The sequence below is a fragment of the Bactrocera oleae genome, chromosome 5 (assembly GCF_042242935.1).
Source record: "Bactrocera oleae isolate idBacOlea1 chromosome 5, idBacOlea1, whole genome shotgun sequence".
NCBI classification, from domain to species: Eukaryota; Metazoa; Arthropoda; class Insecta; order Diptera; family Tephritidae; genus Bactrocera; species Bactrocera oleae.
In genome coordinates this window covers 20,212,266-20,237,525 of record NC_091539.1, presented here as the reverse complement: position 1 = coordinate 20,237,525, position 25,260 = coordinate 20,212,266, and the positions used below count along the sequence as shown (strand labels likewise).

Below are 25,260 nucleotides of genomic sequence, written 5' to 3'. Positions count from 1 at the left end.
CTTCATGTAACGGATAAAATTGTAGTTTTCGCCAAAGCATAGGCCCTGCGATACTTTGTTTTGGTTGCTTGTAAATTGCAGTGGCGCGTACAGGTGGAACGAGCAGTGGAAGGGAGCGAAGGGAGTTACATATATATATTGGTATCACAGGACATAAGTATATAGCACATATTCATATAATCTATTTGTTTGCTTTGATCATTATTCCTTCAATGGGTATCTTCCTATCTTTATAATAGAACACAACGAGTGATATTTGAGAATAAACCTTCAGATACAATTAATGTTTCTTCTGGTGTTCCGCAAGGTAGTCATCTTGGCCCGATTCTGTTCTTGTTGTTTATTAACGATATCTCTTCAGTAATAGAATTCTCAAAAATTTTATTATACGCTGACGATGTAAAGCTTTTTAAATCATACACTTCAACTGAGGAAAGGTGTCTGTTGCAAACAGACTTAAACAATTTGGTTGCATGGTGTGATAGAAATGATTTGCCATTGAATCTCAATAAATGTAAGACGATGTGCTTTTCCCGTAGATCTGTGCACCCCTCTTCTTATGTAATAAAACACCATATTATAGAGCAAGTTTTAAACTATGTTGATTTGGGAGTTAATATGGACCCTAAGCTTAATTTCAGTCTTCATATTGATACCATGGTCTTGAAAGCAAAAGCTGTCCTCAGTTTTGTTAAACGTTGGTCCAAAGGATTTAGAGATCCGTATATTACTAAAACACTTTATACAACTTTGGTTAGACCTATATTGGAATATGGCTCTGTGGTATGGAACCCTAGCTACCAAATCCATTCTGACAAGTTAGAGTCGGTTCAAAAACAAATTTTACTTTTGCCTTAGCGCATTTCCGATGGGATGCCAGGGTAAGTCTAACTCCATACACTAGTCCTTTAAAACTTATTAATCTACCTACACTTTCTAGTCGTAGGGAAATGATTGGCATAATATTCTTAGTGAAACTTTTGAATGGAACTCTTTGCAGTTCTTTTCTCCTGTCTGAAATTAAATTTAATATCCCGGTTCGCCCTTCGAGGCAGTTTAGACCTTTACTGCTAAAATCCTGTAGATCAAATTTTGAACTAAACGAGCCATTCCGCCGTATATGTCATGATTTTAATTCTCATTCCAAAACATTTGACTTATCTGACTCACTTTTCAAAATTAAAAAGACTTTATTGTTTTCTCTTAATAAATGAAAATGTAACAATTTATTATATTGTAACTTTAGATCTTAGCTGTTGAAATTTTTGTTTCTGTAGCTGAGCAGTTTTAGATCTCAACACTTAAAAAACTCTCTTGCCTTTTCTGACTCGGCTAATTCCGCTCGTATGCGGATTGCGCCCCTCGCGTCGGATGGGCGGGAGGAGGGTAATCGTTGGGTTTATTATTATTATTATTAAAAGCTGTGATAACATCTGAAAAGACCAAGCGACCACATATATAATTATGTGTGCATCTAAACAAATATGAAAGAGCGCATACTTTTTGTATATCTGTCTACCTACAACATATATGTACATGTATGTGTATGTGTACAGTGTATGTGAATATGTACACTAATTGCTTCATGCGAAATCTCACGTTTTTTGCTTTCATTTCAAAGAATCAATGTGTCGAAGCCAAATTTTTAGTAAATCACACAACAACAACATTTTTATTCATGAACGTAGGCTTACTCTTAACAAGCGAAGTTGACTCATTCATAAAAGTAAACGCCATACACATCTTTCGCGACGATGGCAAAAGCTAAAAATCATAAATTGAACAACTTTCTGATGTTCCTTCTTGAAAAGAAAAGTGTCAACCCGGCAAACACAGAAAAAGTGACAAAAATGTCAACATAGCTCTTGTCGATTTAAAATATTTTACAATTTTAAAATATTTTTATATGGCTCGCAAAAATCTGCGTCGATATACATATATGCATGCTCATACATAAACATACATATTTACGATGGTTTATTGGCAAAGCTGTTAGAGCGGCAAGGGAAGCGGTGACAATCGGCAATCGTTCGTTTATTGTTTTCGACACAGCTCGGATTTTCTACCAACAACACAATGTTGTGACGCTTTGTCGTCACGTAAATCGCTATAGGAATTTGGCTGTCATATTGACATGTGTGTGTGCTGCTTATGTTAATTGAGACGATTGTTGTTTTGTAGAACAATGTTTGTAATTTTTGCCGGTGACGTATTTACATGTGTACGTAGATTTGTGTATGCATTATTTGTTCGGCACATATGTATGTACATATACACATATGTATAGAGCATTACAAAAACGACATGCAAACGCAGCCCAAAAAATTTGAGACGATGTAATAAAAGTTTCACTTTAAAAAGTATAACAAGTAAGGAGCCAAGTCTCCGTACAGACACTAATATCTGGTTTTATTACAAGATGTTCAATAAATAACTCAAATTTGTTGAAATTGGTATTTAGACTTCTAACATTTAGGTGAACCATCAAGAAATTGTTGGGGTTGCAACTTCCCCCTTCTAGAGGGAACATCAGAAAGTTTTTCAATTTACGATTTTTAGCTTTTGCCATCGTCGCGACACTTGTAAGGAAAGACATGTTCGGGGAGATGTGTATGGCGTTTACTTTTATGAATGAATCATTTTTGCTTGTTGAAAGTGCGCTTGCGTTCATGAATGAAAATGTTGTTGTTGTGTGTTTTACACTTGGGCTGCCATATTGACTTATGATGCTATTTGAGATTTTGTTTTTGTAAAACAATGCTAAAAACAGGAAAAAGGCAAAAACTCTAATAAGGACGAGGGAGAAAGAGGTTGGATTCAACCTCTGTGCGTGAAACTGGACAGTCTTTCAGGAGGGATGCCATCACCTAAGGAGAGCAAATTGTGCTGTGGAAATGGTAATGCATGGCTTACCGTAGTTGTTATTGTATCGTAAGAAAACATCCCTTCAGTAATTTTGAGTAATGCTGACGAGTTTACAGTCCTTGGCCGGGTAAAACTCCGAGTCCGTTTCGGTTACATAGACCCGTCTGCCATGGGAGCGGTAAGTTAGGGAGAGTCGGCCTTTTTGGTGTGTCTCTCATGAGAAATGGAGAAGAGTAGCGCCGAAGAGCTCATCGCCTAGGTGCGAGAATGCCGGTAGGCACCTCGGCATGCACAAATTAATAAAGTGGCCGACGAACCGCCGACATCCCTTTGTAAGGAGGCAGTAGCCATTGTGGTGGAAGTATGGAAAGGGGCAAGGTTGAAGCCACGTGTTCTTATCCAAGAGCCATGGCTGAGCAGCAACGGCATCTCTGGATTAATGACAAAGAGCCACAAGCTCTTGGCGGCCAATAATACAGTAAGAACCAGAGCTTGTTTATTGACTAAAAATGAACTTAGTGTTTTTCTTTTACCTTATTTCAGCAACGAGGGTGTCTTAAAAGCCAGGCTAGAAGATCTACTGAGAAGAGCTCTGGTAGAGGCCAAGCGCAGAAGAGTCAGTAATAATCGGCACGGATATCAACTCCAAGTCACTGTCTGGGGAAGCTCAGGCACAAATGCAAGAAGTGAGTTACTTTTTGATTTTGTATGTAGTGAAAACATCTCCATTTGTAATAAAGAAAACTTCCCACTTTTGTGACTGCTAGCAGGGCAGAGGTCCTTGACGTTATGCTAGTCTCTGGGAAATTACTTACTTTATCTCGGAATGGCTGATTCTAGACGACCACTTCTTCCCTGAGCATAGATACTTCAGTTTTAGCTTGGACGCATTGCGCCCGGAGTGCAGAACTTGTAGACATTTCAGGAATACCAATAGAGGCCTGTATTGTAGGAAGTTTCGATCAGTTCTTCCAACGGTGCCAAAAGAAGGTCGGTCGACATGCTTTGCATGATGTACTGTATGGCTGCAGGGAGCCCTTAGAGGAGGCGGTGGATAAAACCCTCGAAAAGTTTAAGGTGGAATCGAACCTCAAGCATCTCCTATACAGACAGAATGGTCGAAGCAGAGTAGGGTATTGCGGGAACCACGCTGGGTGGGGTACTAACCCCACTGCTTTGGATCTTGGTGGTTTACGACCACCAACGTGATGTTGTTTATATGGTTAAAGGAAAATTCCTAAATACCGTATAGAGCTAAGAGGCGTAGTGAGCTTTTTCATGTATGGGTCGAAGGTAGAAGGAAAGGTTGGACGGGGCGTTTTCTGTAACGAGCTATCCGCTAATCCTTACTTTAAGCTATCGGTCCACTGTAGTGTTTTTTAGGCAGAAGTGGCTGCTATCGAGATGGCGGTAGACGTACTGTTACGAAGTGCAGCTTCTTTCAGGGCATTTACTCCGACAGAAAAACGGCAATAATAGCGGTAAGTTTGCTAACTGTGCGCTCAAAGCTAGTCAAGAAGGGTCTGTCACTAGGGGGACTTTCACTAGAAATAGCATCAAGCTATTTCATCATCAGACTAGTTAGGTGCCTGGTCACAACGGAATCGCTGGCAATTGCAAATCCGATGAGTGAGTCAGAAGATGCACCATTGCCCTGCACACATCGCAATGTAACTGAGTTGGATCTCCATTGTTGTCGTATGTAGAAGACGAGGTTTGAAGACCAGCTCCTGTGGAACTGCGAGATCCTTTTGGCCTAGAGTAGAACGCAGGAGATCTACTGAACTAATTGCCTTGAGCAAAGTTCGTTTTGCCGCAATCGTAAGAGTTCTTACTAGACACGGTCCAATAGGTATTCATGCGTTTAGGCTAAAAATCTTTTCGGACGCTAGTTGTCAAAGTTGTATGGATGGCTGAAGGGGGAATTAGTTTAGTTTAATACGTAAAGTGTGGACCTCCGTCTGCACCAACGCCTTCAGTCAACTGCTGATTGCATACTATTGTATAAACCTACAATTAACTAATCCTTCATTTTTTAATATTCTACCATTAAAACGTCAAAATCCCTCAAATCTGCTATAGGGTGTTGCCGTGTTATGTTTTCAAATGTATAACTTGAAGATTGCTTTTAATACATAAAGATTAAATTTACATAGTTTTGTCTAAAATATTATTTATTGTATCAAAATATTATTAAATGTTTCCAATATTATCAAAAATATTTATAGAACATTTGTGTGACGATTTGTATATCTATCGTGCAACCGTGTGATGTCAAAGTGTTTAAGTTATTGCTTTATTGTAAGTGAAAGTGTAAGTATAATAACATTAATTTATTAAATTTGTTAATAAAGTGTACTACTGGTTCCAGTTTGGAGGTGACGCTCACGAAAGGGCCATCAGTAGGAGAAATGTCCAGGTGAGTTTCATATATAAAAATTATAGAATATTACCCTTCGTATATGTGGGATATCCCCAATAATGTTCGATTTATTTACTTTCAATAAAATGATATAATGTACATACAAAAATAGTGATGACGTGCTTACAGCTGACCGATGCGTGATGAAAAGGGAAGATAAAATAATAAGAATAACTCTTGCAGAGTTGCATTTGTGATTGCCACATCACTCCCCTCTATGCGGGAAAGCGAAAACGTACTCGTCGTCCCGATTCTGCCTGGTACTCTTTCGGCTGAGTTGTTTGATTCGACGGATTTTGGCTATTCTCGGCGATGGAGGCTGATTTTAACCGGTCGATGAAGATGTTCACGTCCTTTCCCCGATTTTGACTTTGAAAAACTTGTCGTTGCGTTCAACTACTGGAAATGGTCCCTCGTACAGTGGTTGAAGCGGCTGGCGAATTGCGTCATTACGCACGAAAACTGATGGTGTTGGCTGCAGATTCTTTTCCACGAATGGTGCATGAACTGAGTTATTTGTTGTTGGTGACGGTCTCAGTGCCTGCATGCGTATGCGTAAATTACCGACAAATTCACCTTTGGTGACGTTGTGCGTGTTATCTTCGGAAAATAAATGAGTTGAGCCCCGAGTTTAGGATAGGCGAGTAAAGTTTCTTTACATAAATCGTTTTTACACTGCTGGAATGCCTCTTCTGCTTCGTTCATCCATTCTACTGTTGATGTGTCCTTTTTCTTGCTACCTTTCACGAGTTTGAATAACGTAATTTGCCTTTCGGCGGCACTAGGCAAAAATATGCGGAAAAAGTTTACCATGCCGAGAATACGTCGCAAGTCACATGCTCTAGTAGGTAGTTTAAAATTTGGCATGCACTCGTTCTTTTGGGGTGAGATTCCGCTGATGTTTAGCTTGAAACCTAAGAAAGCCACTTGAGGCTGGCCTAGCATACACTTCGAATGGTTGATGACAAAACCGTACTCGCGCAGTTTTTCGAACACTAATTGCAGATGTTGACGATGTTGGTTCATATCCTTTGACGATATCAAAATGTCATCGAGATATGGGCAGGCGAAATCGTATTCGCAGAAGACGTGATTTTTGGAACGTTTGACCATTTCTTAAACCGAAACACATGAAAGGGAATTCAAACATGCCAAATGGTGTGGTGATTGTTGTTTTTGGTGTATCGGTGGGTTCGACAGGAATCTGGTGGTATGCCCGGCGCAGATAGAGTGTGGAAAAAATTCTGCAACCATGCAGTGAGTGCGTGAAGTCGTGCACGTGTGGAAGGGGGTACCTGTCAGGTTCGGTGACAACGTTTAGTCGCCTGAAATCCCCGCATCTAGCGGCGAAATGCCTGTATCTAGCATGAATTGTATCTCGGCTTTAGCTGCTTTTAGTTTCTCAGGTGATAAGCGTCTCGATTTGGAGAAAACTGGTGGCCCTTTCGTGACGATGTGATGTGTCCAGGTGTAGTAGTTTATTGGTCGTGAAATTTTCTACTGTGATGTCTTTGAATTCTCTCAGCAAATCCTGGAACGGTTGATTTTTGTTAATGCATGATAAATTCAATACTACTTCACTATTAGTTGACACTCAACAATGTTTGCTAACGCTTGTGATGTCGTCGATGAGTTTTCGTTGTCGTAGATTGACCGATAAGTTAAAATGCGTTTAAAAATCCGCTCCGATGATGGCTTGTGATACGTCGACAACTATGAAATTCCAGGAAAATTGGCGGCGTAGACCTAAATTAACAGTCATGACTTTTTCACCGTAAGTTTTTATGGTGGGCCTGTTTGCTGCGTAGAGGTAGTTACTTTTGTCAAGATGTCTACATTGTTGTTGCGTCGGTGGAATTGCGCTGACTTCGGCTCCCATGTCGATGAGAAATTTCATTGCAGATACCTTATCTCGAACAATCAAACGGTGGTTTGCGTTGTTGAGTTTATTAGTTTAACTTTCTTGTGCAGGGGGCTACGACATTTTTTAGCTTCGTTACCAAAATTTAGGTGGTACCAGCACAAATCGCTCAAGCTGTTGTTTTGCGTGCCGGAGCACCGTTCCTGCTTTGACTTCTATATCGACGATTTATGTTTGCTTTTATTGAGACGATTTCTTTTGTGATCTCAGCCAGTTGTTGCTCGATGCTGAATTGCGCGTGTGTGGCTGTGTGTTGGACTTCAACCGCGTGTACAAGTGGTGTGTCGCTAACCTGACTTATTTTATCTGCGAGCAGAGCTACTTTGTCCAGGGGATCGTTGCTGATGGAAATTATTAGTCGTGTGTTGCATGGTAACCGACTCATCCAAATAGACTTTAGTATGTTGTCGTTTATTTCGCTGTCTGTTAAACTACGCATCTCGCGCAAGAGTTGTGATGGGCGCATGTCACCAAGCTCTTGTTCTTGTAGTAGCTTCTTTACACGTTTGTGCTAGAACGTTGCTTTCTATTTCGGCCACGACAGTGTGATACTTGGTCTTGTCGCTCGTTATCCCTGCGGCAATAAATTATGACTCCACTTGTGCGATCCCAAGTTCTAGCTTTGCGTGCCAGAATGGTGGAATTTCGATGAACACTTTAGCAACTTCCACGCTGCGAGGCTGCAAATTTTCTGCCAACTGATTTAGCGCGTCCACTTCGGCCATTTTTGCTTGCGTGAGGTCACCAATATGTGGGATGTCCACAATAATGTTCGATTTATTTACTTTCCATAAAATGATATAATGTGATTACATACAAAAATAGTGATGACGTGCTTACATCTGACCGATACGTGATGAAAAGGGAAGATGGAGGTACGTCAGCATGACAGATAGTATAGGTTGAATGTTGCCATATCTGCTTTATAAATAACTCTTTCAGAGTTGCATTTGTGATTGCCACATATATAAATAGGTATAAATAATAAAAGTTAATAATTAATTAATTTGAACGTATTAATTTAAAGCTCAAGTTCATTTCAATAGTATTTTCATTTTGTATTTTTACGTGTATTACGAAACACGTAAACAAGTGTTTTGAGAACGCTTTGAACATGAAGTAAGTTAAAAAGATTTATATTTTGTAATTAAGAGTGTTCCCAGAACTCTTTAGACATAAAATTAGTTAAAAAGAGGACTAAGTTACTATATATTTTACATTTTTCTTGCATGAAATACATACGTATGTAAGTATATATAATATTTTAAAGTCAAACGGAATTAGGTAAAAGAATTATGGACAGTCTAGTTTAAAAATTTTGAATTGGTTAAGAATAATCCTACAAAAATTTCTTTATTTTATGATTTTGTATAATTACATTCATTCCATACAAGTTAGGATTTCACTTGTTAATATTATTTTTGAAAATAGGCGGACTTATGTGCGAAGTGTTAGTGGATATAAAAGTGAAAAAAATAAGTGTACTTTAAATAGTTGAAATTTTCAACTTTAAACGTAAATATCTCGAAAACAATAAGTTTTCCGCTATATCTATATATATTCTTGATTTGGAGGATCTCCTCTATCCGCCCATATCCATTTTATCCCCGAAAGCCTTGGACGGTATACTTAAGTTTTCCCATTATTATTATCGTTTTTCCTGAATTGTACCTGACTTTTTACATTTGCTTTTGTTGAAATTAATATGAGTATATTGTTTTGACTTGTATTGTTAATGTAATTAATATTCATGAAGTGTTCTTGATTTTATTTAGACTAAATTCCTTTTATTTACATCTCTGAGAACAAAAAAGGCTGTTTTCGATCAGGTGATCTAAGAAATACTTGGAAAACAGCTGATTCTTTTGTTACTTGTTGCCATAGATAAAATGATATGAAGCTTCTCTCTTTGCTTTCTGAGAAAGCTCACAAACTTTCAGGGCTGCCAAAAAAATCCACGAGTTAATGAGCTACTGAACAGATGACAAGCAAAACAATAAACCACAACTAAGAATCCCGCAGAAGTAAATTTGCGAAATCAATGAGTTATTTGTGAGATCAGATTTTTTAGTGAGTTTTACGTGTGTTTCTAATCCTTATTTAAAGAGATTAAATATAGTTTTGTCTTTAAGAAAGAGCGGGCATTTTGTCGCAAAGTATTGTTTTGCTTAGCAGTACCAAATGTCAACGTATATATATATTTTGGTTAGAATTCCCAGCAAATGTTATAAAAACTTTGACTTCCGAATAAACTATCAAAATATATTTGTTTATTGAGTAAATAAAAAATAAATAATGTTCATGTATAGGTTATTTGAAACTTGTAAGTGTTTTGAAATACTAAAATATTTTGTTAAATTGAGCTTTAAGAGTTAATTTTGAAAATCATTTGCGATTAAAATAAACATGTACATATATTAGGACTGCATATAAGATATCTAGTTTGTTAAACTATTACTAATTATGTATATTTTTCTGTTATATGAAAACCAAAAAATTCCCAAGAAATACATTAAAAATCTCAAAACGTATTTCCTTCCTTTGTGGCACCACTGTCAAATGTTATAAAAAGTGTGGACTTTTACAGCGCTCTCTCGATTCAAAGACTTGCGTATCATGTCATAATTCTCCTATTGTATGAGGATTCACTGCAAAGAAGGGTTCTGGTCTCAGCGGCTTGGTAGGCGCTGCAGAGCTGGCCCATGTATACGGAGACCTTGATGCGCGGGGCTGCAATGCTTTCACCAATGCCATCTGGTGTTTTCGAGCCGCCTGTGTACTAGTGTCTTTGAGTAACAGGTCAAATGTGTAGTAAAGGACTCCCGTTTAGTACACTGGGTAACTTTAAATAAGTTATTATTATTTGTGAACTTTGTCCTTTCGATGATTCTCTCAAGAGGAGGGGTAGTGGAATTTGTTAGCCAATACCAACATTTGTGACCATTAGTGTTTCGATCATGGTAAACGTCGTTCAGATAAACCATAGCTTCCAGCCAAAGGAATCTTCTGGCCGTACATTTATTTCAATTCTATGAATGAAGAGAAACTTTTTTTAAATAAAGTTGAAAAGTTTTATTTCAAAATGTTTTTAAGACATATATATTTTAGTTTTCAAAAAATTAATTTAGCCTATTGCAATTGCGTTTGGATGTAAAATATTTTTGGTTAGCCCTTGAGGAGAATACCATACCTACACAAACAAATTCAATAGGTTTTCAACCCTAGAGCAAGCAGCATTTAATTGGTCAGAAAAGCACAGATTTCCTAAAGCTATTAATTCGCGGAATCCACGGTGGCTGTACAACTTCATTTTGAAAATTTCCACGTAAAATACTGGCTTTAATCATGCTTCCCACTATTTTTTACGACCAGTCTTGGGCGATTCCGCAATTTCAGGGCATTCAAATTTCAAACCAAAATAATAGGTAATTATCATTCGTAAATTTTGTGGTTCTAGTGAACTTAAGAACTATACATGAATGGTAATGATTGTTGTGTGTTGAAATTAATTGCGTATACATAAAAATTTTGCAGTATAGCACCACAGTAATCATAGTCTTATATTTAATATCTCTTTGGGATCTCGAGGGCGTAAAGCGAATGCTTGTGAGCCTTTGTACATTCATCCCAAATTAGTAGTTATAAATTTCTTAAACATCTGGTACAAGTCTATAGAGATGTTTAACATCTGTGCATAGAACCAGGGCATTACAAATACAATATATTTAACAGCTTACTTCTTAATATTATTAATATTCTAGTATAGATAATAGTATATTACACTAAATATTGCGTAACAAAGTTATACATATAAAAATTATAAATTATACCAAGTAAGAGCAAAAACGAGGCACTTAATAGATAGCTCAAATTTACCATATTGATAAGTTATTTATCCAGGATTTTAGATTTTTGTTAAGAGATTTTTTATTACATGTTAGAATCTTCAAATTATTAGGAAGCATGTTAAAGTACTTAATTGCTATATAATATGCATTTTTAATGCTAATTGACTTTTTAATTTTGGGTAATGTTAGAGTATTAGCTCTAGTTTGTACTTGTTTACTAATATATTTTGATTTACACTTTTCATAGTATTGTATTAGAGCCTTAACAATAAAAGTTTTCTTGATGTCAAGGGGCAAATTAGTTTCATAATTGTTTTCAAAGAACTTTAATAAACGGTTTTGCATATTTGTTATAGGCTGCAGAGCATTTTTGTAGGCTGCACCCCAGGCAATTATTCCGTAATTGATTACACTTTCGAAAAGTCCATAGTATATACAATAGTTTTTAAGATTTTTATGTCAACCCATTTACTCAGTTTGAAAAAGAAGAAAGCAAAGTATCTGACTTTATTGGCCAACTCGTTCACATGAAAATTCCCAGACCCAGATATTTGCTGTAATCTACTCTTGTGAGTTCTCTGTTGTTTATATTTAGTATATAAATGACAGGTATACTATCACAATAACTGCCAAAAGTGATCTATGTTGACTTGTCTATGTTAAGAGATAATTGATTACTTCGTAGCCATTTATTTAGTATCTCCAACCATCTATTCAGGCGTGTTTTAACTTATTGTGGCTTGTGGCACAACAACTTTTACATTAGTTGTTGTACTAATACAATTATTGATTTTTACACATTGTTCCCTTTCGTAAAGGTAGTTTTTAAGTAATTGGTGAAGTATTCCTCCAGACCTTATCTAATAGTATTTCGTGATTTACAGTATCGAACGCTTTTGCTAGGTCTACAAAGACTAGGACAGATGGTAAATTTTTATCAATATATTTATAAATAAAATGTAAATGTAAATAAAAATGTACTAGCAGCGACCTCATAGTCGGGTGCAACTATCTACCGCCTCTATCGCCACTTGATTCCTATACGAGCCATACAAATACAATATCGTTCTTAAAATATTATATAAGTATCCTAATTGTAAGTTACTCTCGCTTGGTGATTTTAATTTGCCCAGCAGTTATCAAGCACTCTGCGAAATTGTATTGTATAACGAGATGTCCCTGGTTAGTTGTCAACAATTTAATTCAAACTACAACAGCAATAACAAAATTCTTGATCTTTGTTTTAGCGATATTAATGTTATAGTCAGCAGAGCAGACCCACTCATCAATAAGGACTATCATCATCCAGCATTGGAAATACATGCTGATATCCAAGCTAATCTCAAGAAAATTATATATCTCTCAGACTGATATTCAACGAAGCAGACCACATTGGGTTGAATGAATTACATAAAAATGCAACTGGATAGAATTGTATCAAATTATAGCCTTGGATGATAAAGTTACCTGGTTTTATGACAAATTATATTTATGAAGGGATCGAGCTATACGTACCTAATCGCTACAAAAAGTCTAATAATTTTCCCACATGGTTTTCAAATGAATGAATTAATAAAATCAAAAAAAAAAAGCAGCACACACTAGATATAAAAAAACTAAATGTCGTTATAACTACAACGTTTTTCGCAGACTTCGGCGTGAGGGTAAAAACATTAATGAAAAGTGTTACAAAGTCTACTTAACTAAAACTGAACGTATGATAAAAAATAATGCCAGCAATTTTTGGAGCTTGGTCAAGAACAGAAGAAAAAGTGACACTGACATCCCATCTACAGATCACTGGAACGACGTTACTGCTGATAACGGACAGAAAGTAAGCGATTTGTTTGCCTCCTTCTTCAAAAGCACTTATCTTCACGACATCAACAACAACCAGACCTCAACAAGTCCTAGTCGTACCTCAAGACATGACGTAAATCTTTCTGAATTAAATGTATCATACGATGACGTGTACAAAGAATAGAGGTAACTTGATTCCAAAAAAGGAGCCGGTCCTGATAAACTGCCCAATCAGTTCTTGAGAAACTGCGCAGCTGGACTCGCAGAGCCGATTACACATCCATTTAGTGTGTCATTGGAATCAGGCATGTCTCCATCAGCATGGAAGATCTCATTTATTAGTTCTATACATAAGTCCGGATCCAGATGTGATGTATCCAACTACAGGCCCATCTGTATTCAATCGTCGTTGTCTAAACTATTTGAAAAAATAGTTCTAACCCAGATCACCACAGCATTTCAGAATATAATATCTTTAAGGCAACATGGATTCATCTGTGGTCGATCCACCACTACCAATCTCTACTTATATACTACCTACGTTCTGGATGCAATGAACCATGGTTTCAGTACTCACACTATCTACACTGACTTCTCCAAAGCCTTTGATACAGTAGACGACGAGACGTTAATTAATAAACTAAATTGGTACGGAGTTAGAAATAAAGCTTTAGATTGGATACGGTCTTATCTATTAGGTAGTACCCTACAGGTCCGCGTAAACGGTTATATCTCAAATGAGTATGAAGTAACGTTTGGTGTTCCACAAGGCTTTCACCTAGGACCCATTCTCTTCATTATATTTATTAATGATATTGGTAATAATTTCAGTTCTGAATATCTTATGTATGCAGACGATCTAAAAATATTCAGAAGGATAAACAGCATCGAAGATACGGTCAGTCTCAAGCGTGATATTGATGAACTTAACAATTGGTGCAATTTAAATAAATTAAAACTAAATAAAAGTAAATGTGTTACACTGAGCCTCTCTCGCTCACACCCTCAGCATCTGCCAGCATACAGCCTCGGTCTACACCACCTAACAGAGGTTTCTGCTGTGAAGGACCTAGGTGTGATAGTCGATAATAAGCTCAACTTTATTGAGAATATAAGCAAAACAACATCAAAAGCTTTTAAAACGCTTGGATTTATACTAAGAACAGGTAGAGAGTTCGGCGATGTACATACAATTATATACCTTTTCAACTCCCTCGTTCGTCCGATCCTGGAGTACTGTAGCATTATATGGTCACCTTACACCCAGGTACTAGTCGACAGGGTGGAAAACATTCAAAGAAAATTTTTTAAATTTATTGCATACTACATGTACACCCGGGGTTTGCTGATGAGCACAGGATATGTCTACAAGCAATTCAACATCGTCAATCTACTTAACCGTAGACAAGCTGTTGATCTGACATTCTTCTATAAAGTAATTAACGGATTAATAATGTCATCTGAGGTTCTTGAACAATTACAGTTTACTGGACATAGACCAGGGCTAAGAAACGCTAGACTGTTAACCGCATCCAGAACAAATAAAAGCTATGTCTACCATGGGCCTAGAAATAGAATTATCAACCTAGTCAATGAGCACTGCTCCAACATCAACTTCCAGGATGACTCGCTGTCTACTTTTAACTCAAAGATCAACGAATTGTTAATGAATAAATAACCATAACTCACTTATGTAATTCACTATATCACTGTTATCATCAAATTGTTTCCTTATATAATTCATCATTAAAATAATGTATTAACTTTTCTTTGTCACTATTATAGTGCAATGAATGTATTTATACGCGGACTTATAACCGTCTCAGCAATTACTAGGTTAAACATTTTTTATCTATCTTTATGTATATAGCCGATCGGCGTTTGTTATTGAAATAAATAAATAAAATCTGATGTAAGAGTTAAAGCATCGCTGGTACCTCTATTTTTCATAAATCCAAATTGGTTCGGAGAAATTAAGCTATTTTTACTACAGAAATCATAAATTACATATATTATATTATTTTCTCGAATATTTTAGCAAAGTTTGAGATAAGAGATAGTTATTTGCTAAGTGTTTGCCCCCGGATTTATGTATAGGTATAATATCAGCTTTTTTAAGTACAGAGGGCCAAATAGCTTTATTTATACATATATTGAAAATATGCTCTCCAGGTATACTAATATCTTTGGATATACTTTTTAAAATCTTACTGCTAATGCCGTCTACACCACCCGATTTATCTTTCATTTCTTTTATGATTTTTTCAATTTCACTATAACTAGTTGAAGTTAGAAACATACTATTAGGGTTATGCTTAACCTTTTTGGGAAAACTTTAGTATAACGTCCCACGCTTTCGGGGATAAAATGGATATGGGCGGATAGAAGAGATCCTCCAGATCAAGAATATATATAGATACAGCCGCGGGAAATTTATAGTTTTCGAGATATTTGGGTTTAAAGTTCAAAATTTCGACTATTTAAAGTACGCATTTTTCCCATTTCGAATGAGTTATACACTTATATTTTCCACTTTTATATCCACTAACACTTCACTAATTCGTTTGTACACATTTATTATACATTATATAGTGCAAAAATAGTTTAATTCAATAATTAAATTATTGTTAAATTCTATTAATTCTGACAATAACAAAAGGGTTGCAAAATTTCAAATAACCAGTGTTACCTTATCGACATCTTTTGTAATTGAACTGAAAGAAATTAAAACAGATAATACCCCAAATACAGGTATCCAAAACCTAGAGAAATAAACTATTACAAAGCATTGATGTTAAGTATTGTGTTATACCCTCTATGACAATATTACTTTTTTCTTGTAGAACTTCTTTTTGCGTTGGCGAGCTTTGGCCGCGCTTCAAAAAAATAACCCTGGTCGGTCCAACACCGGGGTGTATCAAAATATTTTTTGCGCAGAACTTCTTTTTGCGTTGGCGGCCTTCGGCCGCGCTTCAAAAAAATAACCCTGGTCGGTCCAACACCGAGGTGTATCAAGGTTTTTTTGCGTTGGCGGCCTTCGGCCGCGCTTCAAAAAAAAATAACTCTGGTCGATCCAACACCGGAGTGTACCAAAGTTTTTACGCGCAGAAATTCTTGTTGCGTTGTTTCCTGTATCTAGGATACAATCTCTCTGTTAATTTTATTTTTCTTCGTTTGCAAAATATCTTAGTATGGCAACACTGATGTTTTGACATTCACAACCATTTTGTTATTGTCAAAATTAATAAAATTAAAGAATGTTTTAAATATTGAAATAAAGCTATTTTTGCAGCATCTAATATAAAAAAATTTCTAAAAACGTATTAGTCAAGTGTTAGTGGATATAAAAGTGAAAAATATAAGTGTATAATTCATTTTAACTCGCAAAAATACGTACTTTAAATAGTTGAAATTTTCAATTTTAAACGTAAATATCTCGAAAACTATAAGTTTCCCGAGGCTATATCTATATATATTCTTGATCTGGAGGATCTCCTCTATCCGCCCATACCCGTTTTATCCCCGAAAGCGTGGGACGTTATTCTAAAGCCGACCCACCTTTTTGTTTTAGATATGTTGTCAATTTTATTAGCTAATTCTACTCCAATATTACCAAAAAAGTTATAAACTCATCTGCAATAAACTGGTGATCGAATATGATTTCATCATTACATACTAGATAATCTAGTCCTGGCGTTACTTTAGTTTTTTTACCTATTTTCGCGTTAACGTATTGCCACATTTTTTTACTATCTTTGGATATTTTTTTAACATATTTACTTTCGTAGTTATTTTTGGCAAGTGTTATAACTTTCTTTAGTATTTTACAGTACGCGTTATATTCAGATTTTAATTTTACATTATTTCTATCCAGGTTCCATAGTGCGTATAAAGTTTCTTTTGTTTTACATGATTTTATAATACCTTTAGTTATCCATTTACTTCTCGGTTTGTTATTGTTTTTAGTTTTATTTACTTTGGATCTTGAAACATCAATAATATTCTTTATATTTTCAATCAGAAGCGTAAACAAAAACTTCTGGATCTTTTATATCGAGCATATGAGACCAATCATATAAACCACTATTTACTTTTATAAGATTGTGGTTAATGAAATAGGTTTCTTTAAGCATAGACCTTATAGGGAACAAATCAAGAGCAACAAAAATAGGTAGGTAGATCTGTTAAAACATTAGCATAAGATTTTTGATGATGATTTTCTAAATATTTGATTTAACAAAAATGTTATCGATACAAGTACCCCCTAAATCATTACATCTGGTTACAACATTGAAATATGGTAAATAGCCACGATCTAATAGATTCTTTAAATATTCATTTGTAGCAATATCAGAATTTAATAAATCCCCAACTAGAAAATGATTGTTCCCATGCTTGTTTACGTCTAAAAATTTAGTTATTGCATCTATAAAGTTTTCTTTAGGAATGTCATGACATCTATATAAACCCGATATTTTAACATTTTTATTACCTTTCAATTTTATTATCGTTGAGATAATTTTCACGTTATCAATTACAACGCCATCAACTTTATTATTATTGCAACTATTATAGAAAATGTTTTAATCATTCATTTCAAAAAAAGTATAACAAGTAAGGAGCCAAGTCTCCGTACAGTCAATAATATCTGGTTTTATTACAAGATGTTCAATAAATAACTCAAATTTGTTGAAATTTGTATTTAGACTTCTAACATTTAGGTGAACCATCAAGAAATTATTACTAGATAACGTATTATTTAAATTATATAAATCAGTAAAAATTTCTTCAATCTGCATTTATTCTTTATCAATCATCGGTTGTTTGTAAAGACCAATTTCCGATTTTACCTAGTAACTTTGATATCGATGGTTTCAACGGATAATCAGTATTGTTTATTATTTTATTTAGGATATTAGAGATATATTCACAACATGTATCCATAGCACAATGATTAGATGGGCGGTTTTTCCGATATTTTTCATTATAGTACACGCAATCGAGACAGTTTATGTAAGTACTTTTACAGGAGTTAGTTAAATGATCACCAGCACACCTAAGACATTTAACCTCATTCTTACAATTTTTATGTTTGTGGTTTGATCTTCCGCATTTATAGCATAATTTAAAAAATCATATACTTGGCAGCATTGATAACCAATGTATAATTTAAATCCGCAATTTTTTAGATGTTGGTATGCCTCAGAGGTTAGCTCCAGTATCAATGACCGGATTCCAGCTTTGTTCTTGTAGTCCGCGATGATATTGAATGCTCCATCAATATCTAGGAAATTTCTATTACATATAATATAACCTCGCATAATTCTTCTTTGTTTAATTCATTTTCCACATTAGTAACTTTTATTTTAGCAAAATTAAGATGCTCCAAGTCAACACAATAACACACAACTCAATTGCCAATGCAACATTATTTTGTGATCGAAAATAGGCACACGTAAATGTGAGATTTTTTCGATCCCCGGATAAAAATTTAAGAATTGACAAATATTCTAAATCGAAAGGAGCTATGTTGCCACTTTTGTCACTGTGTCTTCTGAGTTCCTTGTAGAAGGTGACTTGGGGGGTTGTCACTATTCCCTTTTACAAGGAAGATCAGAAAGTAGTGAATATATGATTTTAAGCTTTTGCCATCGTCGTGAAAAGACACTTGAGGCCATCATATGCTCGGAGAGATGTGATGGGATTTGTTTTTATGAATGAATCAACTTGTGTTCATAAATAAAAATTGAGAATATCAAGCTAATGATAAGTGATAATATTGTGGCGAACACGAATGCCAGAACAAATCAGAATCGACGATAAACTGCTAGAACAAACTAGATCATTATATATATCAGGGATATTGGGGTCCCAACTCTTTCCAGTGTGAGAGCGCTTAAAACTAGGGTGTTTTATAACATTTTCCACTCCAGATCGGATAAAATTATCATTTTCGGGCAGTTAAATTATAATACCCAACATTTATTAATATTAAATATTTGACTATTTGAATCCATTTTTGTGATTATGTGATATATTGATATATATGATATATATATAATATTAAATTAACTGATTTTTGAACTTTCAATAATTAAAAAGTAAAATAACTGTCAATTAGTAAATGTTTTTTATAATTTTCAATTGAAAATTAATACTACTAAGCATGACATCACAAAAGATTTTATCACATACATTTCAATTTTGTGTTTTCTTTAATTTTTATTGTTTTCCAATTTTTAATAGTGATCTTCAACAGCGGCAACAAATCTCGCTGTAGGATTTCAATCTGGCCGTTCCTCTTTTTCCAATTGCTAAACGTCAGACCTCCTGAACTTTTACAGTTGTCTGAGTTCAGGAGGTTTTGACCAGGGATAATCTCTGGTTTTGACGTTTAGCAATTGTGCTCTCATTTCCAGTGAGAGATGAGTTGGGCATCTCTTTATTATTATTATAAATCTAGAAGTAACCAATCCTAAGATTTTCACTAATACACACGCAAAAATGTCCCACTTGTTACGGGTTCCTTCAAATATTCTACCTAAAAGTAATCTAAAGTCACACTTGGTACGGGTTGCCTACTAATATTCTACTACTAAAGTCACACTTTGGTACGGGTTGTCTATTAATACTAAAACACCCAAACGCCTCAAATCTACTACAGTGTGTTGCCGTGTTATGTTTTCAAATGAAATTTAACTTTAAGAATGTTTTAATAACATATTCAAATATTTGTCGATTATTAAAATTCCTAAAGATTAAACTTACATGTAATAAGTATATCGCTGTGAGTGATTTAGAAGAATATTTTTGTAAATATTATATATTATACATTTTGTTGTTGTTGTTATATTAGTTATGAAAATAGATTGATTTAAAACTGTTATATTTTATGGGTGAATATAGGCCTGTTGAAAAACCAAAAACCCAAAAACTATCGGTATCGCGCCTACATTTAATCCTAAGAGGTGGTGAGGAAATATAATAAATATGCAATAAACTTTTGTTTCGAAAATATTTTTGAAAGTTTTCATTCATGTTTGTTATAACACATACCCCTTCACAAAAAAGTTATTAAGCTACTTCCTTTTATTCACACCTCTGAGTCAACAATTTCAGATTTCGGTCAGTTGATCTCAGCTGTGTTACACAAATAGGAAAACAGCTCATTCTTCTGTTACTTGCAGGATTATACCATTAACTAGATAGCAAAATTCGTATTGCCCGTATGTTCTAGTAGCGAAGTTTTGTTAACAATCTCCTATATAAGGGTGCCGTGTGGCGAATGTGGCCGTGAAAAGAGCAATTGAGACATAATCAAGTAGTTGTAAACTCGGATAATACAATAATAATAAAGCCTTAAGTTGTTGGAATCAAAAATATAGAGTCCCATTAAATTGATACTTACATTTAACAATCCAGAGATCGAAATCAAGACTGAGTTATAAGTAGGTAGACGATTTATCGAGAAATTCGTTACACTATTATGATTCGAATTCTTAGAGGCGTACATATCTGCAGACATATTTCTATGCTACCTACATATACTATGTATATAAGTTGTAACTATATATGATATACATATATTACTATCGTAATATATTAAGTTTTTTCTAGTATATTTCACATATAGCATATACATATGTGAAAGTATATAAAACATAGAAAATTATTAAAAATTTAGGTCTTATTTTTACACTACTTAGGTCTTATTTTAGACTACAAATATTCGTTTACAATATTATATTTTTTAATTAATATGTATCATGCTATCAAACATATTCATAAAAAGAATTTTACATCTATACATATCATTGCATTAAACGTATAAAAATATATAAACCAAAAGTCCAAAATATTACTGCTATAATATCAATGCTAACTTCTGAACTTCAATGCTGCATGCGAAATATGAAAGAATTTAAACAATCGGCACAACATGATCTTTCTCTGTTATACAGATACGTTCTCTGACCTCACAGTGTGGTTTGCGGTCGTGCTTTCACAAATGTGTACAGTTCATTGCCAACTCTCATTTATACAGCAGCGTGTAGTAAAACTAAAAAGTGAAGATCCTGCAAATATACTTGGACCACTGCGAGGCAGCGTAGGATCTCTTAACGCAAACGGCCTATAAAAACAATATTGACGGATCAATAATTTGTGAACAATATAAAAATAAAGACACTAACATGTGTATCTCACCAATAAGGTCGCAAATAATATAACGTGGAAATAAAACGATATAAGACAAATTTTTCTCAATGAAACTAATGATGTCAAAACTTTTGGTTCATCACGTCACTAAGCTATGACCAAAAAGAAACATACCGCTCGGAGAAAGCTGGCATATTGGTGGAACAGTGAAATCGAAATATTGAGAGCCATTTCCACAAAGCACGACGCCTATGTCAGCAGAGCATAGGAAGAGGGGAATATACGGTACTCCGTGACATTTTCAAGAAAAACAGAGCAAGCTCAAAAAGGCTATAAAACAGAGGAAAAATTACAGCTTCAAAGCTCTATGTGACAAAGTAGACGAGAACCCCTGAGATGAACCATATAAGATCGTAATGTCAAGGATTGCAGTAGGCAAAGTACAAACACCCCTCAATACTCAAAAAGGTAGTGGAAGCGCTGTTTTCTACACACACACTAAGCCACAGATGCGCCAGAGGTCAATGATATGCAAGTACTACAAGCTGTTGAGCGGTTCGGAAATTATAAAGCGCCAGGACTAATTATTATTCCGAACAGGGCTCTGAAACTCGCAGTAAAACTCAACACAAAGCAATTCACGGAGTTATTTACACGATGCTTGCGAGAAGGTGTGTTCCCATATGGAATATTTAACGGCTCGTACTACTGTAAAAGACGACAAAACAGTCAGGAGACCGAGCTCTTATTGACCACTCTGCATGATCGAACAATCAACCGTTGACGCAATCAAGAATCTTACAGAGATAAAAAGCTATTGAAGAAGATAGGTGGATGTACGGCAAAAAGCAATACTGCGCTGTCATTACTTTCGATGTAAAAAACGCGTTTAATTCGACCAGCTGGCCCCATATACTGCAAGCACTAGAGACCAAGAGAACACCATCGTATCTGTTGAAAGTCATAAAGAGCTACTTATCTAACAGGCTGCTGCTCTATGACACAGATGACGGACCGTAAAAGTATAAAGTCACGAGTGGGGTGGACAAAACTTCAACTTGCTAAACAAAAAACTGAGGCAGTGGTTATTACAAGCAGGAAAAAATTGGAGACGATTTCTCTTATCAGAGATGGACATAACATCACGACACAAACATCGTTGAAGTACCTGGGTGTAATGATAGACGCGAAACTAAGTTACAAAGTCAATATTGAGAAAGTTTGCGAAAAAGCCGCCTGTGTGAATGCGGCCATCAAAACCGTTAGAGCATTTCGTACAGTACCACATGAAGCTGTTAGCATTATATCAGGAATAATGCCATCAGATATAATGGCTCGTGAACTGAAGGGAATTAACGATAAAAGTAAGAGTGTGGGCAGGAAGTTAACAAGAGGAGATGGACGCACCGGTTGATTGGTAATGTGCAACCGTGGGCGGAAAGAAAACACGGAGAAACTGACTTCTACATGACGCAGCACCTAACGGGGCATGGGTGTTTCCGATAGTACTTGCATAAGTACGGACATGACAAAGGAGTCGCTTACTCCTTTTGTGGTAGCAGTAGCGAAAGTGCAAAGCATATCTTCTTTCACTGCCAAAAACTTTCAAAAGAAAGATAGAACCTGGAGAAGGAAGTGGCAGACCAAATATCTCAAGATAATATAGTGTCTTATATGTTGGAGGCAAGTATGGAGCATTATAGAAAAAACAACAGCTCTGATAATCCAAGAGCTGAGAAGAGCCGAATGACAAAGAAACAGTGGAGCTTGAGCCGCGAATAGCGAATAAATGACGTGAGCCGAAAGGCTAAGCCGACCCTGCGATGAAATGCCTAACGGCGCTTCCGCAGTGTCTTTCACCAAAGCTGCGGGTGACGGAGTTTAATGTTTAGTACGTAGGCGTTCTAAAACGCAAGTCCAACGTGGGACGGCAACCCTGACTGGGCGTGGTCCCGAAAGAGGGGTACCCTTTAGCAGACAGTACGAATCATGCATATTGCATACTAATAAATATCAGTATCTATGTAAGATTCCCCTCCAACAAAAAAAAAACTACCACTTACGTCAAATACAAAGAAAAATAAATAAATTAAACAAATATAATACAGCACTGCAACACTTATTTTATGTTTTCATGCAACTATTTTGGTATTGTATGAATAAACGGATTTAAACCAAGGATAAATATAAAATTGAAGCTAGTTTAGCACTAGTTAATACAAAATAAATGTATAGAAAAAAGGGATAAAGGATATAAAAGTTAAAAATATAGATGTAAAATTCCTTATAAATCAAAGAAACACGCGAAGAAAACATCTTTAAATAGTTGAATTTTTCAATTTTAATTGCAAATATCTCAAAACTATAAACGGCAACTAGATGTATATATTTCTTAATCTGGGGAACGTCCTCTCTCCGTACATAGCCATATTGACCGCGAATTCGGAGGATGTTACTCTAAAACTTACCCAACGGATGTAAGCATTATTAATAAATTAATTCGTATTGCATTTCATTTCTTTTGAATTAATTTTAGAATTTATATGCGAATTTGACCTAAAGTTGCCGTTAAAGTTTAGGGATAACTCGGCGGCGTTAAACCAAAACGGTAGAAAGCGCTCCGTTTGATGCTTTTAGTAAATACATCTGATAAAAAATATTGCCTATCCAAACCTTTTGCCTACCAACCAAACTACCCAGGGCAAATGAAACTACCAATATTAGTTCGATCGGTACAAAATGGCAACGTTAGTTGTACGGCTAAATATTTTATCGTTTGTGAAAAATAACATTAATTGATTAGATTAGTCATTGGTGTATTGTGGCATATACTTTTATTTTAAATATGGTTTAAAATACGACAAAAATGAATTGTCACCAAATTTTAAGTGGAGCATGTAATGCTGGCGACAGATGCTTCGCTACAGGATCTGTAGAAGGTGTCTCATTTACAGTAAGCTGTGCATAAGTTAATTTTTCTTTAAGGAATGTAGCGCTTGTAATCACATGATTAGAAATATATATATTTTGGGTGTGCGGGTTATTGAATGTTTTCATTATGTAATGGAAATATAAATTGCTACAAGATATAAGATTTAAGTTTTTTCATTGTCAAGGCTAATAATAAGTAGCCATAAGTTTCGTACTATGGCGATTAGATTAAAAAAAATACATTCTTTGTTGTAATAAAGTACTCGTATAATTATGCGCATCTCAGAATATGGAAATGTTTTGTCTCCAAAAGATAATAAATAGACCTTACAACAGAAGATTTACAATCAGTTTCAGGACGCCTCAAAAAAAATTTTTTATTTTAAATTGAATGAATATAATTATTGAAATCACTTTCCGCTCACGGATCTGTAATCTTCGCGGAAAAATAAACCGATTTAAAAAAAATTTAATTTCTGAGGCCTCCTTAGTTGGGGGACCTAAACTATACATTTACCAAAATAAGTTTTTCTGAGAGCTAATGTTTTAAAATAATTTGTTATTAAAATTAACAATGTTCCAACATCATACATGCTAATAATTTCTGTATAACTAAAATCTCATTTAAGTTGAGAGAAACTGTAGCATAGCGTATCCCGATTTCGGGGGATAAAATGGCTATGGACGGATAGAGGATGTTCTTCAGATCAATAATATAGGTATGGGTCGGCTTTAGTTTAGCATCCAACGATTTCAGGGTTAAGAGGGGCTTATAGTTTTCGAGATATTTGCATTTTAAGTTGAAAATTTCCCAATTTTTATTTTACAATTTCTCGATGGTTAACTTTTCTTTTATATTATGCACTTATTATACACTAACACTTCACGTTAATGTTTTTACATATTTATTTTATATTAAATATTTAAGTATTTGCTTTGGTTCCATGTTGACAGGTAACAAGTGTTGCCATATCATATATATATATATATATATATATATAATAATATTTTGAAAGCGAATTAAAATGAACAATAAAAGAGGATTAGGGTGGGCTTTAGTTTAGCATCCCACGATTTCACGGTTAAGAGGGGTATGGTTGGATAGAAGAGATTCTCCAGATCACGAATATATATATTTTATATTATGCACTTATTATACACTAACTTTTCACTTCAACGTTTCTACATATTTATTTTATATTAAATATTTAAGTATTTGCTTTAAATAAGCATTTAATTTTTACACAATTTTCGTAATATGAACAATAACAAATGGGTTCCATGTTGTCAGATAATAAGTGTTGCCATATCTATTA

At 35.1% G+C, this 25,260-nt stretch overlaps 1 protein-coding gene across 2 annotated transcripts in view; it reads left to right on the top strand.

The window, feature by feature from the left end:
- Window positions 1–23,731: 23,731 nt before the first annotated feature.
- Rbcn-3A (rabconnectin-3 alpha) overlaps window positions 23,732–25,260 on the top strand; it is a 101,674-nt gene continuing 100,145 nt past the window's right edge. For both annotated transcript variants that reach the window (XM_070109611.1, XM_070109610.1), the window contains exon 1: window positions 23,732–23,966. In XM_070109611.1, coding sequence (XP_069965712.1) covers window positions 23,880–23,966 — 87 coding nt within the window. In that variant the 5' untranslated portion in view covers window positions 23,732–23,879. The remainder of the gene's footprint in view (window positions 23,967–25,260) is intronic.